Source organism: Xenopus tropicalis, chromosome 3 (assembly GCF_000004195.4).
Source record: "Xenopus tropicalis strain Nigerian chromosome 3, UCB_Xtro_10.0, whole genome shotgun sequence".
Taxonomy (NCBI): Eukaryota; Metazoa; Chordata; class Amphibia; order Anura; family Pipidae; genus Xenopus; species Xenopus tropicalis.
This window is the reverse complement of record NC_030679.2, coordinates 34,091,459-34,115,957: the sequence shown is the minus strand read 5'-3', so window position 1 is coordinate 34,115,957 and position 24,499 is coordinate 34,091,459. Positions and strand designations below refer to the sequence as shown.

General features: G+C 36.5%; 1 protein-coding gene across 2 annotated transcripts in view; it reads left to right on the top strand.

Moving 5' to 3' along the window:
• The window catches only part of tenm2 (teneurin transmembrane protein 2), a 712,086-nt gene that overhangs the window by 349,208 nt on the left and 338,379 nt on the right, over positions 1–24,499 (top strand). For both annotated transcript variants that reach the window (XM_031898791.1, XM_012959675.3), the window contains exon 4: positions 20,077–20,323. In XM_031898791.1, the coding sequence (XP_031754651.1) occupies positions 20,077–20,323 (247 nt within the window). The remainder of the gene's footprint in view (positions 1–20,076; positions 20,324–24,499) is intronic.

Below are 24,499 nucleotides of genomic sequence, written 5' to 3'. Positions count from 1 at the left end.
AGTCTAAAGGCATTCTTTTTAAGTACTTACTGCATATCTAAATTCCCAGATCCCTGCTTGCTTCTCTGAGATATGGTGCTGGCAGCCTACAGCAGTGTGAAGACTACAGGGACATCACTGAAATCTCTCTCCCCTTCCTGTAGGTGCCAGCGGCAGCCTTCCTATTCTCTGAGCATGTGTGTAACTTGATCCTGTCTCCTGTTCTGAGCTACACATGCCCACCAGCCAATCAGAAGCGGATCTGGCAGAGGGGAGGGGGGGAGGGAATGAAACACATGTGCAGTATGAAGCAAGGAGGGAAAGGAAGGGAGAATACCTTTTTAGAGATGGCTGCCTGTTCTAGAAAATGTGAAGTAAGTGTGACTGAGTAAATATTTGATTAGGTGAGCCAAAAGTGTGACGTTTTTACTAAACAATAGGAGGACTATTGGGCAGTATGCTTTTTAAATTTTGACTTGCATTCTTCTTTAAAGGAGAAATAAACCTAAAAAATGAATATGACTAGAACTGCCAAATTTAATATATTGAACTTATTGAACCAACCTAAAGGTTCAGCATCTCTATAGTAGTAAGGATCCAGGCCTTCAAAGTTGTCAAAGGGGATCCCCATACTGGAATATGTTGGAAGTGTCTGCTCTGTTGAGAAGTTAAACATAGGGGTTGTCACTAATTATGAAGCTGAAAATGAGACTGGCCTGTAATGGCATGTAATGCTACAGAGCTGATTATTATTTTTCTTTTTTTTACTTATTGCACTGGTTTCAGAGATGCCATGGACTAATAATATTATTTACTAACCAGCCTTATATTGTGCCATTTATTATTGTGTACATATCAGGGAGTCAGGTGTCAGGATTGGCATTATTTATCTAATAGAATGTATATCTCTATATTATCCTTCTTATCCTGTGTTAAAAGCTCATTGTTTCTGGCTTAGAGCAAGGCCTCCAGACATGGCTGTGTGATATTTCTGATTCAATGAAGAGCTCAGTTTAATACCTAAAACATCAAAATCAAGGGTGCTAATTCCAGCGTTGTTCATATTAGCTTGCCAGAATGAATGCTTGTGATCATCTATACATAAAGGAACCAACAGGGTAACGAAAATATGTTATGCTTGGTCATTTTGCATTCCCTTTAGCAGTTAGCCTGTAGCCATTATGTCAGCTAAGTTTTAAACGGCGAGTGTATTGATATGCTGAGCCAGTATCTACAGGAATATAAAACCTGACCTGCAATCTAAGCTATTGTTGAATTTGTTACTGAAAAAGGAAAGAGTTTGGCCAACTTATCAGGCTCCTGTACAAGCCGAGCTTGTCATTTTTCACTTGACAGGACTATTAATACAGTCTGACAGTATATTTAACAAAGGTCAAAAGTAAAATGTTTAAGTAGGAGTTACTCTCACAGAATACAGAGGGCAGTTCCACCTCCAGTGCCCTAATCAGAAACCTCCCATCTAACCCTGTGCATATCAACAACCAGGACGTTCCTTGCAACAAATGGGTCACAAGCCTGTTTATAACAATATTGATCATGGGATCAGAAAAGATATTCAAAATCCAGAGCAGCCAATGTAGAATCAGAATAATCTCTGATTCCAGGCAATGTCATGCAGTTTCATGTGGGGGCTTTACTACAGCACATACAAAATGCAGCTATAGATGCAAAGGAACATACATTAATGCCTAGAATTAGTCCAGAAGCAATTCACAACTGACAAACACTACAACTGAAAGAGTTAAAGTTGGGTATCGATTTCTGCAATAACATATCCATATTTACTGTAATCGTTGTGATCCAGAAAGAAAGGGTTACATTTTACAGTATGTTGTGTTTTTGTTTTTTAACAGTCTGGGTGGGAAAACATTTTCCTGCTCCATTTTAACTTTGAGACCTTTCAAGATAATATCCCGCTTTGTAAATTCCTACAAGAAGAGGCCCCGGGCAGCTTTCTGTTCAAGTTAACGGGAAGAGATACACAAACAAAGAACATTTGCTTCCCTTATAAATACTGTTGCCATCTCCCTAGAAACACCTTCAAATAACTTTTTAAGTTACTGTCAAATACAAGCCTAGTATTGCAGCACAATTGTTTTTTTCCCACCCTCTACTCTTCGGAGCTCCCTTCCAGACATAGTAACTCACAACAACCTATAAGCTTAGAAGAAAATTAAACATTTGGATTGCTTGCCATTGGTTCTTGCACTGGGTTTGAATACAGAGGCTCTTAACTTGGTAAATATCATATTTTCTTACAGGGATATTTGGGATACCTAACACAAAAATGGCAGCTCTTTGTATCTATAAAAAGTTTAAAATATATTTAACTATCACTAGGGTTGCATTTTGGGGAAAGGAGGGGTTTGTTTTTATTGAGAACTTCTATGCGGACTGCTGATTTGTTTTTTTGTATATGCATGTTCTCTAATTAAAGGACAAGAAAAGTTCCCAAACATAGATATAACATAATGATTGCCCCACGTCCTCCCTGCCCAAATGCTAAATTTATTCTTGCCAAAAACAAAAAGACTTTCAGAGACCCAGATCCTTGACAGGAGCATTGTTGCCCTGCCCCTTGCCAACCAAAACACCAACCCTCCTATACTTCAAATCCCCAAAAATACACCAACACCAGTTTTTGGATGAAAAAGGGCCGCAGAACATTTATTATCAGCTGAAGTTTTAATTCAAAACATACCATAAAGAACAAATGGCATATCATAAACATAGCCCAACATAACAAGCATTTAACTTTTGAACAACCTTGTACCGTAACAACCCAATAACTGCCCAATGCATTACCGCCGCCAGCTGCCATCCTAGCCCGGAACCACTTATTCCGCAACAAAAATCACTTCCTGATACTCCTCCATACCCCTGAGGTGCCAGGCGTGCCAGCCACCAATTAACCGTGCAACTCCCTTCCTAAGATAACCATTTCTTCCCGGACTCAACTTCCCTGCCATCAAAACTTCAATACAAACACACCTGTATAGAGAGGGAGGGAGGGTGGGTGTTTTCCTGTACAGCCTAAGATGGAATAGGAAGCAGGAAACTCCAAAATCACCTTTTATACCCCAACTGCCTGCAACTTCTAAAACCACCAATCCTCTGCTAACTGGGAGTGGCTTTACAACCCCTACGGCTCTGTCATGCCCCTGCTTCCCTACACTTTGCTACGGGTCATCCGTCACTTTCCAGGCAGGTTTTTCAGATGCCCCACGTCTTAGTTTCACACCTGGAGAAAATCAAGGAGTGATGATGTCCTTCTACTCACAGAAACAACATGGATTAAACATGATAGTACACATGATCTTTCTCTCTTGGCTGCATATACAGCTCTGATACAGTGGAATGTAACTTGAATTTGTTCAAGTTAAAAACCTGCTTTGAATAAAAATAAAATGATACAATCACAAACTTAACATCCAGAATGCAGGTAACATTTGAATTTTGTACAATTTAATAGTTCTGTCAACATTTGAGTGGATACCTGCTGTAACCTGGTTCTTTATACATGATTTTCATTAAAAGTATGAAAAATGGAAACATTTATACAATGAGCTTCTACAAAGGGACTGTGACACTCCGAGTGCTTTAGTGGAATGGTTGCAAACATCTTCTGATGGAGTAAACATACTGGGACCATGGGAGATTGACAGGATACTATCACTGCTGAAATAAAGCTTTTTTTTTTTTTTTCATATAAAGCAGAAATAACGATTAGGATGAGGTTGCAGCTGCAGAAAATGAAGTTATCTATGAAATTTAAGGAAGTTTGTAATGTCGTCTGGCTGGCACATATCCTTCCCCTCCATTTAATCAAAGCGTTTGTGTTTCACACGACCCACATGCACTTAGAGACTGAAGAGAGATATATAAGCAAGAACTTGTTGTAACTTTTGCCAATGCAGTATCATACCAGTCTACATAGCAAATAATTAATTATACATTAATATTTACTTCTTGAACCAACAAATGTATTTTTTTAGCTGTAATACTGGAGTGTAGGCCATCTCAGTGCCTGAGTCTGAGCTTTCAGAAGGAGCCAGCGCTACACATTAGAACTGCTTTCAGGTAACCTATTGTTTCTCCTACTCCCATGTAACTGGAGGAGTCCCAAGCCAGACTTGGATTACTTACTCTTTAGTGCTATTCTGCTATCTACTGGGAGCTGCTATCTTGCTCTCTTCCCATTGTTCTGCTGATCGGCTGTTGGGAGGGGGGTGATATCACTCCAACTTGCAGCTCAGCAGTAAAGTGTGACTGAAGTTTATTAGAGAACAAGTCACAAGGCTGTAGCACCCTGGGAAATGAAGAATATGTCTAGCCCCATGTGAGATTTTAAAATATAAAAAATCTGTTTGCGCTTTTAAAAAATGGAGAATCTCTATTAACTGATGTATCTGAAAAAAACATGTTTTCCCATGACAGTATTCCTTTATAGATTGGGATACAAACTATGATATCTGACTTGTGAACCAGTGTCATAGAACATTTGGGGTTTTTTTTGGTGTTCTGTTTCCTAATTCAGATAAATTTTACAATGCAGTAAATTGACGGAACTCAATCAATCATCATCTCTGCATTCCGTAATCCAGAGCCAAGCAACATCGTTAGAAATGAACATTAATCTCGAAGGAATATTGATATCAGATAATGAAAAAGCTTTGTGTTCATGATGGAAGGCAGAACCGGGAAAGCTGTATCAGCTTTAGAAAACATGGTACTTTCACTTTGCTTTAATAGGTTTCTTGCTTGTAACAAATCTGTGCTACCTGCAGGAGGCAAATCTCCTAAAAAGAACTGATGTCCATGTGAATCGCTGGAAGTAAAACATATGAATGGGGCAACTGCCGAAAAATGCAGTCAGTTTCCAGTGGATACTTGATATTGCTGTTGTTGATTATTACCACCAATGCTAAGTTATTTACAGGAGATTTGTCACTCACAGGTAGCACAGATTTCCCATGGGGGCCAAATCTCCCCACGATCTTTCACACTTAAAAGCATTTAATGATTGCAGAAGCAAACACAAATAAAGACCTGAGGGTTCACCAACTATTGCCGTGAGCACACGTGCTACAGAACTGAGGGACACAAATTTGAACCCATTGGGACCCATACACAGAGCACTTCAGCTTGTTCCAGTGGTTGTTGTAGACAAGGGGTCCCAAACCTTTTTGACCCATGAGCCACATTCATGTGTAAAAAGACTTGGGAAGCAACACAACCATACAAAAGTTCCTGGGGGGTGCAACAAAAGGGCTGTTATTGGCAACATTTGGTAGCCCCTATGTTGACAGGCAGCCTACAGGAGGCTCTGTTTGGTAGTACACCTGGTTTTTATGCAACCAATGCTATCATCCAAGCCAGGAATTCAAAAATAAACACAGGAGCAACACCCATGGGGTTGATGAGCAACATGTTGGTCCTGACCCACTTATTGGGGATCACTGTTGTAGACTGTAGCCCCCTGCATGCTCTAGCTGGTACCTCTGAATGTTTTGCATGGAAGAACCATTGTGCCATCCAGCTACAGCTTAACTTTGTGTTCTGCATTGCCAAAAGGAGAAAGTGGTGCATGGCAAGTAAGGTGTAACTCTTTGCACAAAATTCTAGGCAGAGTTGCCATAACAGAGCCACCAACTCACTCATATTTTATAAGACTTTTATAAGATTTATACAAGTATGTATAAATTGGGCATGGCATTTCCAAAAACCAGACATGTTCCCAAGAGGTTGGTGTCTTTGATAAAACCTGGTGATACTAACATGTTCCCATGAAATCTAAATGGACGAATCAGTATTACTAGGCGCAAACAACCGTCATCATCATTTTCCACTAACCTGTATCACTTTAAGGCACACACATACAGTCACAGAGCAGGATAAGTGTGCCAATAATAAATAGCCTTATCTAATAATGTGTTTTTGAATAGGTACAGATCAAAACATATTTTCATGTAGGGTAATTTTCAAGGGTAATTTTTACTGAGAGATGGATAAAGAAAACAAAGGTCTCTTAGGGTTCTTTTATGTAGCTCTAGTTATGTAAATATATGTACGTATGTACAGTATACCTTTATTTATAAAGCTCTACAAAGGATATGCAGTACTGTACAAATGTACAAAATGACACACACGAAGGACAAGTGTTATGATAAATGCAATAAATAAGTATAAATACAATACATATTCATACCTACCTGCATATTGACAGTAATAATAAACATGCACATTTACTCTTGAAATATTTGAAGTGGTCTTTCATTTTTTATGGGTTTTTTTTTAAACTGGTATGCTTTATTTTAATATGACTCAAACATTCTTCTGCACTTAACAGATATTATATAGGCCAGCCTACGATTAAATGATTACGTTTTGAAAACATTTTTTACTACTTTATTGATGGCTTTGTGGATTGTGCTCCCTTGGGTTTAGGGTTTGGGGCTGGAGCACCTAGACCACTTTATTACATTGGTGAGTTTTTAACTATTTATATTCCAATTATGTAGGTCAGCCCCTGCCTGCATGTATATTATAAACTAAGGTCCCTTTTGCTTATCAGTCATTCTGATGTCCATGTTACTCAGTCAGGAAACCACTGTGGCAGCACCTATAACTTTGCTAATTTTGTCTGATACATATGCCTCCATTTACATTTATTGCATTATTCCCATATGGTTATGGCAGGTATGTGATCTATTATCAAGAATGTTTGGGACCTGCGGTTTTCCAGATAAGGGGTCTTACCATAATTAGGATCTCCATAGCTTAAGTCTACAAAAAAATCATATAAATATTAAATAAACCCAATAGGATTGTTTTGCCTCCAATAAGGATTACTTATATCATAATTGGGATCAAATATAATAATGTTTTATTATTATTACAGAGAAAAATAATTAAAATAACGGAAAATGCTAGTTATTTGAATAAAATGGGAAAATGAGAAAGTCACATCCTGAGCTTTCTGGATAACAGGTTTCCAAATAACAGATCCCATATCAGTATTAATATTGCAATTAATATTACTACTATTAATAAGGAGTGCTATATACATAGAGATACAGTATATACAGTTTTTCCAATTTAAGTAAAATGTCATATTGTATCTTTGGACCATAACACACATGGATCATAAGATCCTCCTCTAGAGTCCACATTAAAGGCCAAGCAAATGTCACATATTTAGTCCCACACTGGTACATTAACAAGAGCAAATAATTTTCTCCCATTTTAGAGAACCTAAATCAAAACTTGGTATGCTGCTGAAAATCACAATTTTGTAGTCTGCTTCCTGCTAGTTAATAATTAACATTCCTGTCAATTTTCATTGTGCAGTGAAGTGCAGTTGAAACGGGAGGCTGGTAACATATTTTTGAGACAGACAGACACACACACATATACCTGTACATGACAAGACTGTAAATTAGTCAGTTTGGAAAAAGCCAAGCATAAAATGTTCTCATTGCAAAGATTCATAATGTAGATAAATGAGTATTCTTCTGACTGGGTTTTTCTTGTTATAATACACTCCACTCTAGAGGAGAGGGTCAATGAGCTTTGACAAGACTTTTTGTTTCCAAGGTACCTTTCCAAATGAAAATGAGACAGGCCAATAAAAAGTAGCCAGGAAAAACTCAGCAAGTAATTAAAGCTGTTTGCTGACTTGAACTCTGTACATGTATTTCCAGATTTCATTCCCTTTTATTCTATTGTATTATTTATATACTGCAGAAAATGAGGTAAAAGTATATATATTTTATCACAGCATTTTAGACAATGTCAAAAATATCCATTTCTGATGATGGGGAAATCTCATAAATAATAGCCAAGGAAATGTGACCAAATCTTGAATAACAGAAACAGCATAGCCTTGATTATCTGACTTAATGGTACAATGTAAAGCAAAAACAGTCTTGCTTTTAGCCAGTCTTGTAAAACTACCTGTCATTATATTCCTAAATGACAAATATTAATATATAATTTTTTTGTATAACTTTCTCTAGCTCTCTACTTCTTACTGGGCATGTACAGTCTAGCACAGTGATACCCAACAAGTGGCTCGTGAGCAATATGTTGCTTCCCAGCCCTGTGGATTTTGCTCCCAGCGACCTCAAAGCAGGTGCTTATTTGTAAAATTCCTGGCTTGGAGGCAGGTTTTGGTTGGATAAAAACCAGGTGTACTGCCAAACAGAACCTCCTGAAGGCTGCCAGTCCATATAGGGGGCTACCAAATAGCCAACCACACCCCTTATTTGGCACCCCTGGAACTATATTCATGCTTCTGTTGGTTTGCAACACTTTATACATCCGAATGTGGCTCAGGGGTAAAAACCATTGGGGACCCCCGCTAGCACACAATTAGAGATGATTGTACTTACGAGGGAAGCACTGGAATTAGCCCCTGCCCTAAGCAACTCTTACCTCCATGGTCCCATTAGCATGTTGGACCTACACATGCAACTGCCTTGCACCTACTGAATCATGTGCTGACACTGTTATTGACAAAAGTTCAGGGGTGTTTCAGGGCTCAGGGATGCCCTGAGGCAGCCAAGTTGATGCCACCCCCGCACTTAGCTTTTCTTTCTTGTTGGAGCTGGTCGATGGGGGGCCACATTGCCAGTGCAGAGAGTGCAATATCGCAATTCAAAAGTTGGAATTTCAGCTCTAAGTTACCAGGAACACCTTTTGTGCTACCTGAGGTAAGTTGGAAGTTAGCAGGAAGTAATTTTTAGGGATAAGCAAACATTTTTGCCTGCTATAGGTTTGTAATAAAGTATTTGCTAGTGGCAAATATTTTTGTAAAACCGGCACTAGAATTTCTGAATTTTCTTTTTCTGCCCAAAAAAATCCCATTGGTTTTCACATGAGGAAAATATGGGATGAAATGCCAATGGCATTATTAAAATTTCCCCATACATTTTGATCAGGCAGGAAAAAAATGTGTTTTTGTAACTGGAAAAGCCACAGGAAAAATAGAAATGACATTGTTAGAATTTCCATTTTGTTCTAATTAAAAAAAAAAGGGGTTCTTGTAAAAAAACACTGAAAAATCACCCATCTTTTGCTCAGTTTGGTAAAATTTTCAGATAAGCAAAATGGGACAGTTGTTCCCATAATTTGTAACTTCATATGTACAGTATACAAGTTTTCTTAGAAAACCATGGTGCAATCACCATAGTGATTTGCATTATTTACCATTTTGCACATACTGTATGTACCACGTCTTTGATAAATCACAGTAAATGTTAAATCTCTAAACAGATTGCTCATACCATAAGTAATGTATGAAACATAGAATGAGTCAAAGCAGGACATTACACAAAGAATATTAAAATTGAATGCATCAATTAAATAACCTCTTTGTTCTACACTGTTCATCTGCCTTAAGTCAACTCTTTAGCAGTAACAGAAGAAAAGAAATACTGCTTTCAAGGGTGGTGAATGTCCTTCCTTACTTGTACTGGAAACAGGCAATTTAGCATAACTGTCTATGAAGAGGCACCTTGTTCTATACCTAAACAAAGCTCCTGTGCTTGTTTTCAAGGTTGTCCTTTCAACAATGAAGAACATGAAGCTATAATAATAGCATTATTAAAGGGATGCTGTCGTCAGAATTAGAAATGTTTACTTTTATCTGAAAAGAAAGCATAATATTGTGTAAAGTAGTGTGGTTACCAGCCGACATTAGCTATCTAGGCCACTCCAGAATAAAAATCCTTCCATAATGCAAATTAGACCAGTTTTTTAGATAAAAGATTGTTAATTTCAGTAGGTATCCTTCCCCAATATAATCGAATGTATGTAGCTAGCAAAAGGAAGGGAATTTCACAACTTCATATGACTTAAAACCTAAAGGGATGCTTTTGGGTCCTCTGGAATGCTCTACTGGGGAATGAGATCATTGGGACTACTATATGGTCTCTTGATATATTTGTACATAGGGAACCTACTCTACAACCCCCCAAACTAAAAGACAAGAGGCTTAACTGTACCAGATGCTATTTTTGTTGCCATAAGTAAAAATGGCTTGAGGAGAATTCACAAAAATGTTGTATTCCAGATTTATAAACCATAGCTACTTATCGGATCTTCCTTGTGAGTAATTTGGCCAGCAAGCTTATTTATGGTTGATTTATTCACAAGTATAGGCACACATTAAGCTCATCTAGTCATTTGGCCTTCAAGCCAATTTTTAGATCATATAGGGAGCTTGTGCAGACTTCTTGTGAGAGAACCATATTCTGACAGAATTGTTCAGCCAACCTGGCCAATATCCCTCTAATCCAAGTAGATATTGCCAGCAGTGGAATGATGTTGGCCCTTCAGTATGTATTATGATTTAACGTTCTATTAAGTATAGTAGCCAAATAGTATATTAGGCTCCCCTGGGATTTGAGCCAGGAACCTCCAGGTCCTCCCTCCTTAACAACTAGGCCAGGAGAGTTGTTGTCCCACTTATCTTAGCCAAGTTATTAGTCAGCCAGTCAAAACCAACTCCACCCTATATAAACCCAGCTCCAAAGTCCCATTCTAGCCTGAGCTTCTGCTTAAGCACTGTGGCTAGTCCTTAGCTCTTGTTTCTGTGCTCTCACCCCTTCCTTAGACTCTTTTTCAGCACCTGTTGTACAACTGCTTCTTGCCTTAAGGATTCTTTACTTCCCCTTCAGAATTCCTATCATAGTAGCAGTAAAATTCCATTATTTATTAAGACGTGCTTCCCATAAAATATATATATTTGAGACTTATTTCAGTAGACAGGGCTTCAAGTATACAAATTAGTTCTTTAAAAAAGAGCCCTTGGATACCTAGCTTTGATTTCATTATACATAATCATATTTGAAGAACTATTCATATTTTTGTCAACTCTGTGAGCATAATTCAGAATGCTGTATTTTCACCTGTTGATTCCAATATATTTCAGAGGAAAGCGATTAGTAAATACTGCCACCTCTTGTTTTTTTCATTTATCCTTTGCATATTGTTGTGTTTTCTAAAACATTTAAAACACAAGCCACACAGCAAATTAATGCTGACTACAGTCAAGAACCGATCAGGTTTAAGCTCTGGAGATGTGTCAGAAATGCTTAGTTTCTTCAAGGTTTTAACATTCACTAAAACAACATTAGTCGGCTTTAGGATAATTAGAACAATTTTAGTATTATTCAGGTATGGTAGAATAAATCAAGGTCAAATATATAAACTTTTTCTTCAGAGTAAAATCTCTTGCTGTGTGAATCAGAGAATCTCAAAAGATATTTGCTTTATTTTCAGTTATGCCACATGTTGTTCTTAAATAATGGCCACAATAAGTCCAATTTATCATTTTATTCTACTGTTTCAAAGTTTTTAAAGTTAATCAGCTCTGTAAAAAGCTTTTTTATGAACAGGTAAGAGCTTTGATAATTACATATAGGTTGTTATCTAGATATTGAGGTTATTTACAGATGCACCCTACATTATTGGAAGAGTTTGTGCAGTAATAGCTTTGCATAGAATTCTGCATAATAATAACATAATGTGACAGTAAAACAGAAATATGAATCCAATATCCAAAAATCAAACTGGCAGGACACTGCTGTGTGGTATTGATTTCCCATCCATAACATCATAAAATAATTGTAAGTCGAGGCTAATGTTGCCAAGCTGCTATGATACTTTCATTTTAAGTATGGGATCTACTATCCAGAATGCTTGGAGTTTGGGGTATTTCAGACACTCCCCCCCCCCCCCTTAATTTCAGACACCATGCTTTTAAGCTACTTTTGAATATTAAAAAATCTCAGGAATAATTTGTAATCAGTGGGGTTGCCACCTGTCCAGCTTTTTATTTTCATTCTTTTTTATGCTATTTTTCCCATTTGTACCTTTTATCACATTTTCCCCATAGCCCTACAGAGTCATTTGACCCCTTGTTCCATTCAAAAATGATGGACTATGGGGCTTAAAGTCCTTCTGCTTTCTAGAGAATCAGTGCACCACCCACTATGGAAAGCAGAGAGACTTTACTACCCAGAATCCATCACTTCACAATGGAACAAGATGGGGAAGGGGTTGCCTGACACTAAGGGGCATATTAATTATGCTGTGTAAAACGAATTTGCCAAAAAAAACGGCTTTAAAAGCTGTGTAAAATAAACAAAAAATATCGCCTTCTGAATGCCAGATTTTACGCCGTTATTTTCTGGAATTTCCGGCGGATTTTACACCATTTTTTACACAGCAAAGCCTGCCGATGTGTGGTAAATTTTCTCGTTGTTTTTTACACAGGAAAATAAATATGCCCCTAAGTCTAAGGGGGGTTGGACTCTAAGGGGAGTTGGAGAATGAGTTTCATGGTTTTGGCAGTTCAGATAGTGTTTATGGATTTTGTTTATATAACCAATTAACTTATGTATAAGGAAGATTGGTAAATGTAAATTGTGGAACGAATATAAGGACTTCAGATAAAAGGGTAGAAAGACAATGTTCTTTACATTTCATCGATAAAGCGTTAAATCTAATTAGTTCTTGTTAAGACTTTTTATAGGGAGGTAAATTCTAAAGGCAACTGTCACTTTAAGTGTAATTTCAGTAGTGATGAGTCTGATGTAATGACTACTAGAATAGCTTATGGAGCCTATAATGGAACAAGCATATGTGAGCAAAGTGCTATCTTTGTATTGCAATATACATGTGTTTCTGATTTTGCCGGGAAAAGGAAAAGCTCATGACCTTTATATAAGGAATGGTTAATTCGATTAAACATGCAGGTTAAACCATACCTTGATAAAGCGGATTGAGAAAAAACATGACCCTGATTTAATGCCGCAGAAGACATTTATAGCAAACGCCTTTTTCCCTTAACAACCAGTATTTTCTCTCTTAAGTGTAGATTAGCTTTCTAAATCTTCTTTGTTTTGGAGACTTTGAAAAGCATGGGTGCCCTTGGGTCAAGTATTTCTTTTCTTGTATTGCCTTGGTATAAGAATGTAAGGATAAACCCATTGTGTCAGTATAAATAGTCTTTGATTTCTCCATCTGGAATAGCAATCTGAAAAGCAAGATTAATCATTGCAGCGCGTACTTATTCCACATAAATTATAGGAGGTCACTCAAAGACAAATAAATTTCCCACCTCCAAAAAAATACATAAACCAAAATTCAATGTTCTATTAAAAATTACTGGAGGCCATTTATAAAGTTGGTGCAGCACATATTTTATCACATTTTTCTTTTCTTGCAAAGCGCAAAGAAATGTGCATTGTGCTGCATCTTTTGAAACTTTATTTATAATAGATATAAGGGCTGTTTGAAAGTGCAGTGTGAAAAAGGTAATTTTGGGCTCAAATCGCCATGTCTTGTTTTCCAAAACTCTAGTATAATTGAGGCTACAGGCTGACAATGTGCTTGACACAATGACATCCAATAATTCACAGTGAACATGATTGGGCAAACATTCGTGAAAAACTATGCAGAAGTACAAGGAGCAGCTCTACATGCACACAGCTTTAATGATAGGGATTGGCTTGATTTGTGCAACCGGAATTGCACTTAACATATCTGAGCTCCATAGTGTTTAAAATTCTAGAAATCCCTGGAGAGGATCCAACATAACCCAGGGTTAGTCTGGGGACCTAAGGGTAAGAAACAGTGGAATTCTCTAGGTACAAGGTTGGATTTCTGGGACATTCCAAATAGTATGTGGCTCACTGTAAAGGACTGGGCATATCAGTAGAGAAAGTCAGATATTTAGGACTTTATTTGCCCTGACATATTGAACAACTGTTACTCTTTCTATATATTGTATAATAATGACTTGTTTCTTCAATGCTTCTAAAACCAAAGGGGTGTAATAATAAACTAATTCTGTCTAATCAACATACTGTATGGTTATTGTAGCCAATCCAAGACATATTGTAGTACAGAAGGCTGCACAACATCATTCAATAAGCCAAGCAGTTGGGGCTTTGTATTTCTGCTGGAAGGTCAAAGACTGGCAATACCTGGTGTAACCAGTTCATGCAATAAACTCCCACACACATACATTTCCTCTTTAAATAACCGGTAAGAAATATTCATCAAATATAAGCAAATATCAAGTCTTCAAACTTCTGTACCTTGTTTAAATAAGTATGTCTAATCCTCCATTCTCAATGCAATAGTTTTCTTAGCATCAGATCCCTGCTGGTAATAAATAGCAAGAGGTCTGCTTGTAAAGCTTCCTGATTGGCACCAAACTGTTAACATTTATTTGTGCCCACGCATATATCAGTAGCAGTGGGTTTTTTTTCACCAGATGTTCAATATCCCACTAATGTGAAGGGAACTCTCACCTACTCACTTAACAGTTTTTCTCCTAATTTTCATACACATCAAACATTTCTACGTTCCAACCGATCCAACTAGTCATCACGCAGCATCAAGCAATAAGGAACATGCCAATCTTTTATTGGCTGCAGTGCTAACATATTTATACAACCAGTGATTGTTTTCCATCTTGATGCTTAAAATATGCAAAAAAAAAGTAGAATTCATTGAACTAATCCTCACAGCTAGAATACCTTCTCCACAGGTAGAGAAGCACTAATCTCAGGCCTCAAGCCAGTTCTAGAATAATATAAGTGCTTGCTTTTAAAAAGAGTGTAGGGAAGTATTACTACATTTCTATTTGAATTATTTTTGAAAGTATTACAAATTCAACTTTTTAGTGCAGAGTTTATCGATTGATTTTGTTCTTTATCTGACCAAACTCTTGCTTCACTGCAAAATAATAAAAAAATAAAACCAATAGATTGTATGGAAAAGTATGTAGGGATTTTGGGGAAATGCAACAATTACAAGTCATATTCTTTTAGAACAATAACCAAAACTAAAGGAAAACTAGAGAAATTAGGTAACCACCAGATGTAACATACAGCATATCTCTGTACCATATAGGCCATTCAGGAACCACAGGGAATTCTGTTTTCTGTGCACCGGATTTGGAGTGACAAACTGTTTTAGTAAAACCCTACAATATATGTGTAATGTGTATGTGATATAAAAGGGTCACTTGCAGTCACAACTGTAAGTGCAAAGCGTGATTTTGGGAGCAAGTAGCCATGTTTTTACCCTCAGTGAAGGATTCTTTTACATTATTCCAGTTTTATTTTGGCCACAAAGGGGAGATTCTTTGAAACACATGCAATTGTGTTTGTGTTTTGAAGCAAATGGGAGACAATTGCCCTGAAAAACATTGGTGTCAGGATATGGTGATTTCTGGCGCTCAGTGTCAAAATGATGTCTGCTTCTGATAATATGGGTGCATGTACATTGTGTCTATTAACCCAAGCCACTGTGGGAACCCAGGAGCTGCCACAGCATTACCGGTACTTGTGCCCCAACACCATGCTTGCACCTTTGGCCTGAGCACCATTACATCTATCCTCTTCAGATGAATTATGCACAAGTGTGCCTACTGACATTTAAGATACTTCCACCCTAAACTATAGGGAACCAGGCAATGCAATAATCTGTATTCTGAAAATATTAGCCACAGCTTGCACCCAATTTGTGAAAAAAAACACATGAACCCTGTATTCCTTTGACCACCACAAAAACCTTGTTAGTTGTCAATAGCCATTGGTGATTTTGGTCCAAAACTGCACTTTACACAATACTTCTGGCAATTAAATGTCTCTTTTAATCAGGATGCAAGCAGGTAAACCTATTGGCCATAAACAGAATTTAAAAAGACTCAGTAAAGACTAACTTTTCTTTATCTCCCCATAATGATTTGTGCTTTATCTAACGGTGCCATTTATATTTCAAAAGAATTGTTGCACTATATATATACATATATATATATATATATATATATAATTATACATAGATATTCACAAATAGAATAAATGACATTTGTGGAGAACTCTTTGAGCTGTAGTTAAGCATGAATTAAAAACCTAAAGGAATACAGTGCCTTACCAGAATGCTTTTTATTGATGCCTGGCTTTAATTTTATGTAAGGATTTACTTCTCCTAGACAGATAAGTGCATGAGTTATCATTGGATCAGAACATTAGGTCCCTGCATATGTGCATTTGTAGGAAAGATATATGGTAGCTGCCAGTCTGCTTGACCTAGCTGATACATTATCCACAGACACTACTGGAAAGGTGCAATCTATTTATGGCCATTAGAAGTGTTACATAGGTTTGGAAAAAGGCAATAGTCCATCAAGTTTAACACCTCCTAATGATCTCCAGCATATATATATACTGTACATATACAGGCCTAACGATACACTCACATATATAAATACAGTATATACAGGTACATATATTGAATTAATTGTTAATCTTGAGAATACTGTAGTCTTGGATATTATGCTTTATATGGCGCTATTAAAATGCCTCTGGCAAAAAGGCAAAAATAGTATACTTTTTGTGAAATATTACAGTTAGTGAATGTCCATGTTTGAGACGTTATCCTTTCTATTTAGCATGCCACTTCTTCTAAGTAATGTAGAATAATGTAACTTTTCAAAATAGTAAATACTTTAAAAGAACAATGTTAATCCTACACAAAAAGGAAAAAAAATCATACCCCATCTAGTAACAAAACAGCATTAAATATTTGAATCCATCAGTCACAACCAGCAGCCGCAATGTACCTCATTTTTCAGCAACATTCTGTGACACTTAGAGACACAATATTTCATAATACAATACTTAATTTGCATTGTTTTCCCATCAAGAGACGCATGTTAGCATTTCTTGGCTAAGAGCAGCACACAGAACGTGAAAACTGGTAATAAATATAATCTGATTTTACAAACGTTCTACACATTAAGTATTAGAATGTCCTAATCATCCGCAAACACAGCAATATGTCAGCACAGCCTGAGGCATCTGATATTTCTGTAGAAATGGGAAAATGTTGGGACAGTGGAACAAATATCTTAGAAGCCCATATAATGTTTTTTGTTTTATGGTTTCTCTCCTGTCATAAATTCCACTTATGTATTATTTACCCTTTTACAGCTTGGGGGGTTTGCAATGCATTTTGGAGCAATGAGTTGTGCCCTTTATGTCACTAAAGCTGGGAATGGAGGCAATCAGACCTAGGAAAAACACAGTGAAATAGATTTGGTTTGATTGATGCTAAATAAACAGCGAGAGAGTGACCGGAGGGGAAGATATTGGGAAAACAACTGGGAACTGTCATCTTTCACCTCACAGATCCCTAATTGCAGGAAAAGCTTTGGATATTGTTGAATTATTAAAAAAAATACCTTACAACAAATAAGTTGAAATGAACACATTGAAAATCAATCAAAAGAAATTATGTGAACTGTAATGATGTTTCCCCATGAGGTTTATAGAGCTTTATTAATGAAGATGAAGGTCATCACCAAAGTCGGGAGAGTAAAATATTTCAATGCTTTGATTAGTATTCTGCTGCGTGTGTGTGTGTGTGTGTGTGTGTGCCCCTCTGTTCTCCACATCCAGCATTCTCCAACTTCAGTACAGAAAAGGTGTAGGCGGATTTGACTGTAGGATTATGAGATTCTTTGTGCATTGCTTTAATGTATTTCAAGGCAAATGTTAGAGGAACATTTGTGGCCAACATGCTACAAGCTCTTCCTATCCAGTAATTCTTGAACAAAGTGGAAGAGGTATGAATTTAGGTCTTAAAAAACATTTAAAAAATTGTATTCTGATTTGTAAAAATAAAAAAAACTGAGGTTTTTGAAGATGAGTTATAAATGCACCACCCAAGCAAGGGTAAGGTGGCCAACATTTTTGTAATGATCTGTTTAACTTGCCTGTTGGGTAAAGCCATCCCATCTATGTATCCAGCCAATTAGCCCTAGGGTAAAGCCCTGGTAGTTTGCTGTGCTAATGTAGTTGCTGTGTAGAGCAGAAAACAAAAATATACATTTAATATTATTTTTTTTATTAATCCTGCTTAAGTTAGTTTTTAAAGAAATTAAAGCTTTAGATGTTTAGCTGCATCTGAACTATAACTATCATCACTTCTGTGTGTTAATGGGGAATGCCAATTCCGTTTGCACTTTCTTAAGTTCACTATTGCCCATTATGATATGACATGTGAATGGTGGTCTCAAACAATGCAGAGGTGGTTAGGTAACAGGGGTTACTATAAGCTGTAGACTATACTGGTACCTGTGGAACCTCATCCAGTAGTTCTGCATAGAAATATGTATCCTTTGTAAGGTGAGTTGTGTGGATAGGAAAAGGTGGCACTTATTGGCATTGGTAATATTTTGGTTAATCTTTGTATATTTGAGAGACCATCTGTCAGAAGGAATTAATTATTCACAATTATTATACATAGTTATTTATATTGGCTGTTAATGTTAGTATAATGCTAATGTGATTGAGAATGTTAATTTACACATTATAAAGCAATTCATGTTTATTTATTTTGTGACCTTTTGAAAAGCCACTATTAGGGGCAGATTTATGAAGATTCGCCGGTCCGTGTTAGGGCAATCGATTTCAGAAAAAACAAGTGTGTTCAGGAACAGACTCATTTTTTTCCCTGCAATTGCTTGCCCAAACACCGATGGGAGAATCTTCATTCTGTAAACTGCCCTTTAGTATTTCATAGTTTTATTTTGCTGACTGGTAAGGTAATCTCCTAGTTATCTGATGCTATATTGACTTTATAAAGGCTAAGACCATAGATTTTGAATAGACAATTATAATATTGCTTTTTATTTGGATAAGTAATTTATATGTAATATTATTTAAGCAAATTGCCACTGCAATGATGTTAAGTGGCTTCTGGGTTGAGTTGGTAGTTATTCAAGTGTGTATCAGTACAGCTTAAAAGACCTTTATCATTACTGGCTTGCTTCCCAGAATTTCATTTTGGCCTATTCTTAACCGAAATTATATTTATTTTAGTAATTTATTACTTAGTGTATTTTATTATTACTGGCTGAGGAGCAGTTGGTTAAAAAAAAGAGTTCTCCGTTTTCATAATTTTATTTGTAATTATTTGTTCCAATTTTTACTAGATTTTGAATTGAAGAAAAGGTCTATGTTTGTAACACCTACTCTTCAGTTTGATTCACTAACCTTGGTAAATATGGGTGGCAGTGCCATGAAAGAACAAGTAAATATTTCTTAAATAAAAAGACTTGGGTGTGACATGCTGATTCTAGAAATATGTAACACTGGCACGCACTAGTCCAGGATTATGAAGGAAGCTGCGTCTCTGTTCAATGTACTTGAGGTAAAATAGTTTCTGATTGCCTGTTTCTTTATCTCTTTATCTCGCTCTCTGGCTTGAAAATCTGGTTTAGAATTGGGTGTAGGGGTTAAGAGATAAAGATATGACAATGCCTTCATGTCAATGAGTGATACATATAAGGACATGTTTCCTCTGGATATTGTGCTGTCTTGTGTATTATATGGATATGTCTTCATGTACACTTAGATTGTAAGCTCTACGGGGCAGGGACCTCCATCCTACTGTGTCTCATACCACATGGCACTTATTCCCTATGCATTTTTATATATTTATTGTATTTATTATAACCCTTGTCCTCCCAGTGTGTAATTTTGTATATTGTAAGATTGTACAGCGCTGCGTACCCTTGTGGCGCTTTATAAATAAAGTTATACATACATACATACATACATACATACATACATACAAACTTGCAACCTTTGTGGGGTTCACTGCAATGTCCCTTGTTGACCCTGGGGTTTTTAATTTTCACTTCCGTCCTGGCAGCCCTGGTAATTGAGGAACAGGATATGCTGGTGGCATTGTCCAAATGTAACCCACCTGTATATTCAATCCCCATATTATCCAGTCATAAATAAAGCAGTGCCACTTGTAACTGGAATATTTTGTTTTCAAGGGGAAAATATGCAACAAGGGAAAGAAGGCATTGGAGGAGAAAGGGTGGGAAAACAAGTAGGGTTTTACAAGAAGAACGGAAACTTGTGCTCGGTTTTTTTTTTCTTTTGCAGCTTACATGCGACAATTTTATCATTTAAGACATATATAATGACATTCAAACACTACTTTTATTTTAACATTATCTTTCTATTTGTTTTCCAGGCCCAACAAACCATCACAGCCAATCAACATTGAGGCCTCCTCTTCCACCACCACATAATCACACACTGTCTCACACACTGTCGCACCACCATTCGTCGGCTAACTCCCTAAATAAGAACTCTCTGACTAACAGAAGAAATCAGATTCATGCACCAGCTCCAGCTCCAAATGATCTGGCCACAACTCCAGAATCTGTTCAGCTTCAGGACAGCTGGGTACTTAACAGCAATGTGCCACTGGAAACCAGGTACTGTTAGCATTTATTTAAAGCAAGAGTAAAGTTAGATTCTACTTTTGGTAACTTTATAAGGTGCTTTTATCCCTGTTTAGATACAGGAAAAAGGCAAAGAAAGTCATTTTGTTAGCTTTAAACACAATATTAGTTATCAGAATGTTGTGGAATTTCTGTATTATGCTTCCATATAACTGTATAGCTTACAGAACTGATGTAAGAAGGGTATAACCTACAAAATCCAAGTATTATAATTAGTATTGTTATTATTTCATTTGGATAACATTGTTGGACAGATGTATATAAGCTACAGTATGCCTGTGTGGGCTTGTCAAGGAAAGCTTGATGTCTTTTGTGTTTTTTTGTGCCAAATGCATTCAAGTAAATATGTGTTTTTTGCACAATTGTTTTGAAACTTTATGTTATGAAACTGATTTTGACCTCACATACAGACAGAATTACTATGGCAAACCTTTTTTGCCCTATAAAACTAAAACCCTAAAAACAAAAATGGCTAAAATCGTCATAGTTTATATACTAAAATAGGAAGAACTAAAGGAAACTAAAGGCGAAGGAAAGGTACAGTCACTGGGAGGTGCCAAATGTAGGCACCCCCCAGTGATTGTAATTGCTTACCTGATACCCTGGGCTGCTGCTCCTGTTAGGAAAAAAACTGCACTGGCCTGGGGTACCTGTGAAAGAGTGATCCTCCTGCTAACAGGAGCTCTGGCCAAGGGTATCAAGAAAGTGATTACAATCACTTGGAGGTGCCTAACATTTTGGCACCCCCCTGGTGATAGTAACTTTCCTTCAGCATCTTTATAGTAGTAATAATATAAGCCTTCACAAGAGCCCCTATCTTGGATTCTGTTAGAAGTCAGTGACACTGCACATGCTCAGTGAGCTCTGAAGCTAAGCTTAGGGCTGTCACAAATCATCAAGCAAAAACTAAGTCTTACCTGTAAAGCTGATGCTACAGGGCTGATTATTAAATTCTGATGCTAAATATACTGGTTTAGGAGGTGCCATGTAATCAGAATTCCAAATTAACATTGTATTGAAATTTATTTTCTATATTTATTGTACAATCACTCCCTAAACTCAGTAACTAACAACAGCCCAGAGGATCAGCGGAAAAGAATATAAGAAGCTACTAGGAGCATCTTTGGAGGCACAGATCTTTACATCCATAGAACTGTGGTTGCCTTGGGCTGATACACAACCTCAAAACATAATGTTTTCAAATTCTTTAGCCTACTTCTTTGTTATGCTTTAGTTCTCCCTTAAGTTTTCTAATGTTACTATAAGGTGCATACTGGTTATGCCAAGAAAGCTCTCTCATGTTGCATTCCCCTCAGTTGTTACTTATTTGCTGTTGATACAGCTGGAGCACAAAACCTAGAATTTGTTTTACATGCATAACCATGTTCCACTATTTCTCTTAATTTAAATAAATGATTATTGCTTATTTTCTGTTGAAATGAATGTTTGATGTGTTCATCATGGTGTACAATCTGAGTTGTCATATCAAGGCAAACATTCTTCCTTGTGTAAAATAAAAACTCTAAAATCAGTTTACCTTAAGGATCTAAATCAATACAAGTAATTATACATTTTTGATAGCTACTAACTGTACACTTCCTTTATCATACTTGTTAAGAAGACGTACCTTAACAAAATGTAACCTGTTTAACCTGCCTAACTTCCAGCTTACCCAGCTGAAGGCAAAGAAAAATCCTTACTGACACCTAAAAGACCTCTAAACTAGTCCCTGGATCAACCTTCTATAAAGAGATAATTGAAAGTATATCTTTAATTGTTTAAAACGCATCAAGACCTTTCTTGCACTTTTGAATGTATCAGCTTTCACTGTAAAAAAAACCACCATAAAACGAAACTGCTGTTGTTTCTAATTATTGTGTTCTCTAGAAAGATCTACTGATGAATAAGGCATCAGAAAGTTAATTATGATGGTGATATTGACAGAAAGTTTAATATACATCGTAATCATCCCCAACTTATCCTAAGAGCCCCTTCTTCTTTGTAAATAATCCTATTTGATCACATTTTTTAATAGTTGAGACCTTCTAAACTCTTTATCAGCTTTGTCGCTCTTCCCTTTCTTTCATTAATATCCCTTTTAAGTACTAGAGACTTAAGTACAGGTATCGGACCCCTTATCCGGAAACCCGTTATCCAGAAAGCTCTGAATTACGGAATGCCCGTCTCCCATAGACTCCATTTTAATCAAATAATTCAGAATTTTAAAACTGATTTCCTTTTTCTATGTAGAAATAAAACAGAACCTTGTATTTGATTCCAATTAAGATATAATGAATCCTTATTGGATGCAAAACAATCCTATTGGGTTTAATTAATGTTTTATTGATTTTTTAGTAGACTTAAGTTATTGAGATCCAAATTACGGAAAGACCCCTTATCCGTAATACCCTTGGTCCCGAGCATTCTGGATAATGGGTCCTATACCTGTACTAGAATGCATCATGTATTCTAGTTGAGACTTTACAAGTGCATTAGAAAGGGGAAGATACACCTTCTCATCCAGGTCAAAACTTGCCTGGGCTTTGGGTATGGAATAACAAGCTTACTTAGGGTTTTTGAAATGTGCTGTCTATATTTTTCCCATATTTTACACTTTTTTCTGTAACTGTGTAAGACAATTCCATGACCTTGATTTACAGATTTGGATTACATTAATCCCCAGGTTAATAAGAATACATATTCAATGTTAGAAGGAGAAGGTACATATAATAAATCTAAGCTTCTCCAAACTAATGACGCTGTCAAAATAAATGTTTTTAAAAAATCATTGTTTAGAAGCTATATTTAAAGAAAGAAACCAACACACATATCTGACACACAAATCAATAAATCCAGTTACAATACATGTGTGCATTTAGTACCTGGATAATTGCAGCTTATTGTTCCCATAGCAAATTCCATCTTAGGAAGGAATGTAGGGAAAAGAAGAGTAATTAACTGGTCCTCCAGAAGACAGATAGTTTAACGCTAGGTGCTCTATAAAGCTCCAAATATGTACCTAGCAAAAAAAAAAAGTGTATGTGTGTACTGAAAACCTTTCAATCTTATTATAAATAAATAAATAAAATCATAGAGGCAGTAAATAACCTGAGGTTCCCATATAATGTTTCACTAGTACATTGATTTTTTTATGGCTTGTAATTTATTATGCCACAAATCTTGCATTGCATGTGTTTTTAAGCACAAAGTGAAGCGTGCTGCTTTGTACAATAGTCTCAACACAAAATAGCCATGGCAAGGCAATTGAAGAGATCTTTACAAGCTTGCTTATCATGTAGTTGGGGCTCAGGAAGCAAGAGTAAAATCAATGGTAAAATTAAGAAGGATAAATAAAGGCTGGCTTTATTTCAATATATAATTAAGCATTAGGCTGTTCATGGATCTAGGACCATTTTTATTAAAATCATTGACTCTGAATCATGTTATTGGTAATAACTATTGATAACATATTCTCTTATGCTAACTGTAAAAACATGGCTGCTCATAAATGTGATATATAGTTATATACATACATACATACATACATACGTCACAATTATAAGAGACTCTCCACACAAAAACTGGGTGAGAATATCATCAAATTCTCAATTTACATATGTTCCTTTCCTATTACAGTTTCAAAAATCTGTAAAACCATTGAATATGTTTAATTAATGTATCCTGGAGAGTTGCTTAGAAATATATTTTGTTACAACTGTGCAAAGACAAACATGTGGGAATTCTCTTTTGTAGAACAGAGACAACTGGAGGGGATTTTATATATTTTTTTTTAATTGTAAGTGCCTTCATATCTTTTCATAAGTTATTCTTATGAAGAATTTCCCTGTAGGAGAACCCCCTTAAGTTTTAAATGTTTATTAATGAATTGCAGGAATGACGCCATTTTTATAAACATTATGCAATCAAAGCAAGAATGCAACTTAAACATAATGTCCCACTCTGGATACAATTATGTGGAACTTCTGGGAAATTACACTGTGTTTGGAGTTAAATATGTTACTTGCATTGCATTGCGAAACTTCAGTGAAAATTCGCAGTGGAAAAATGTGAAAAAACTCATGGGCGTGACCAATTGGGCGTGGTCATGTTAACTTAACTTGGGTGTGGTTATGTCAAAATGGGTGCGGT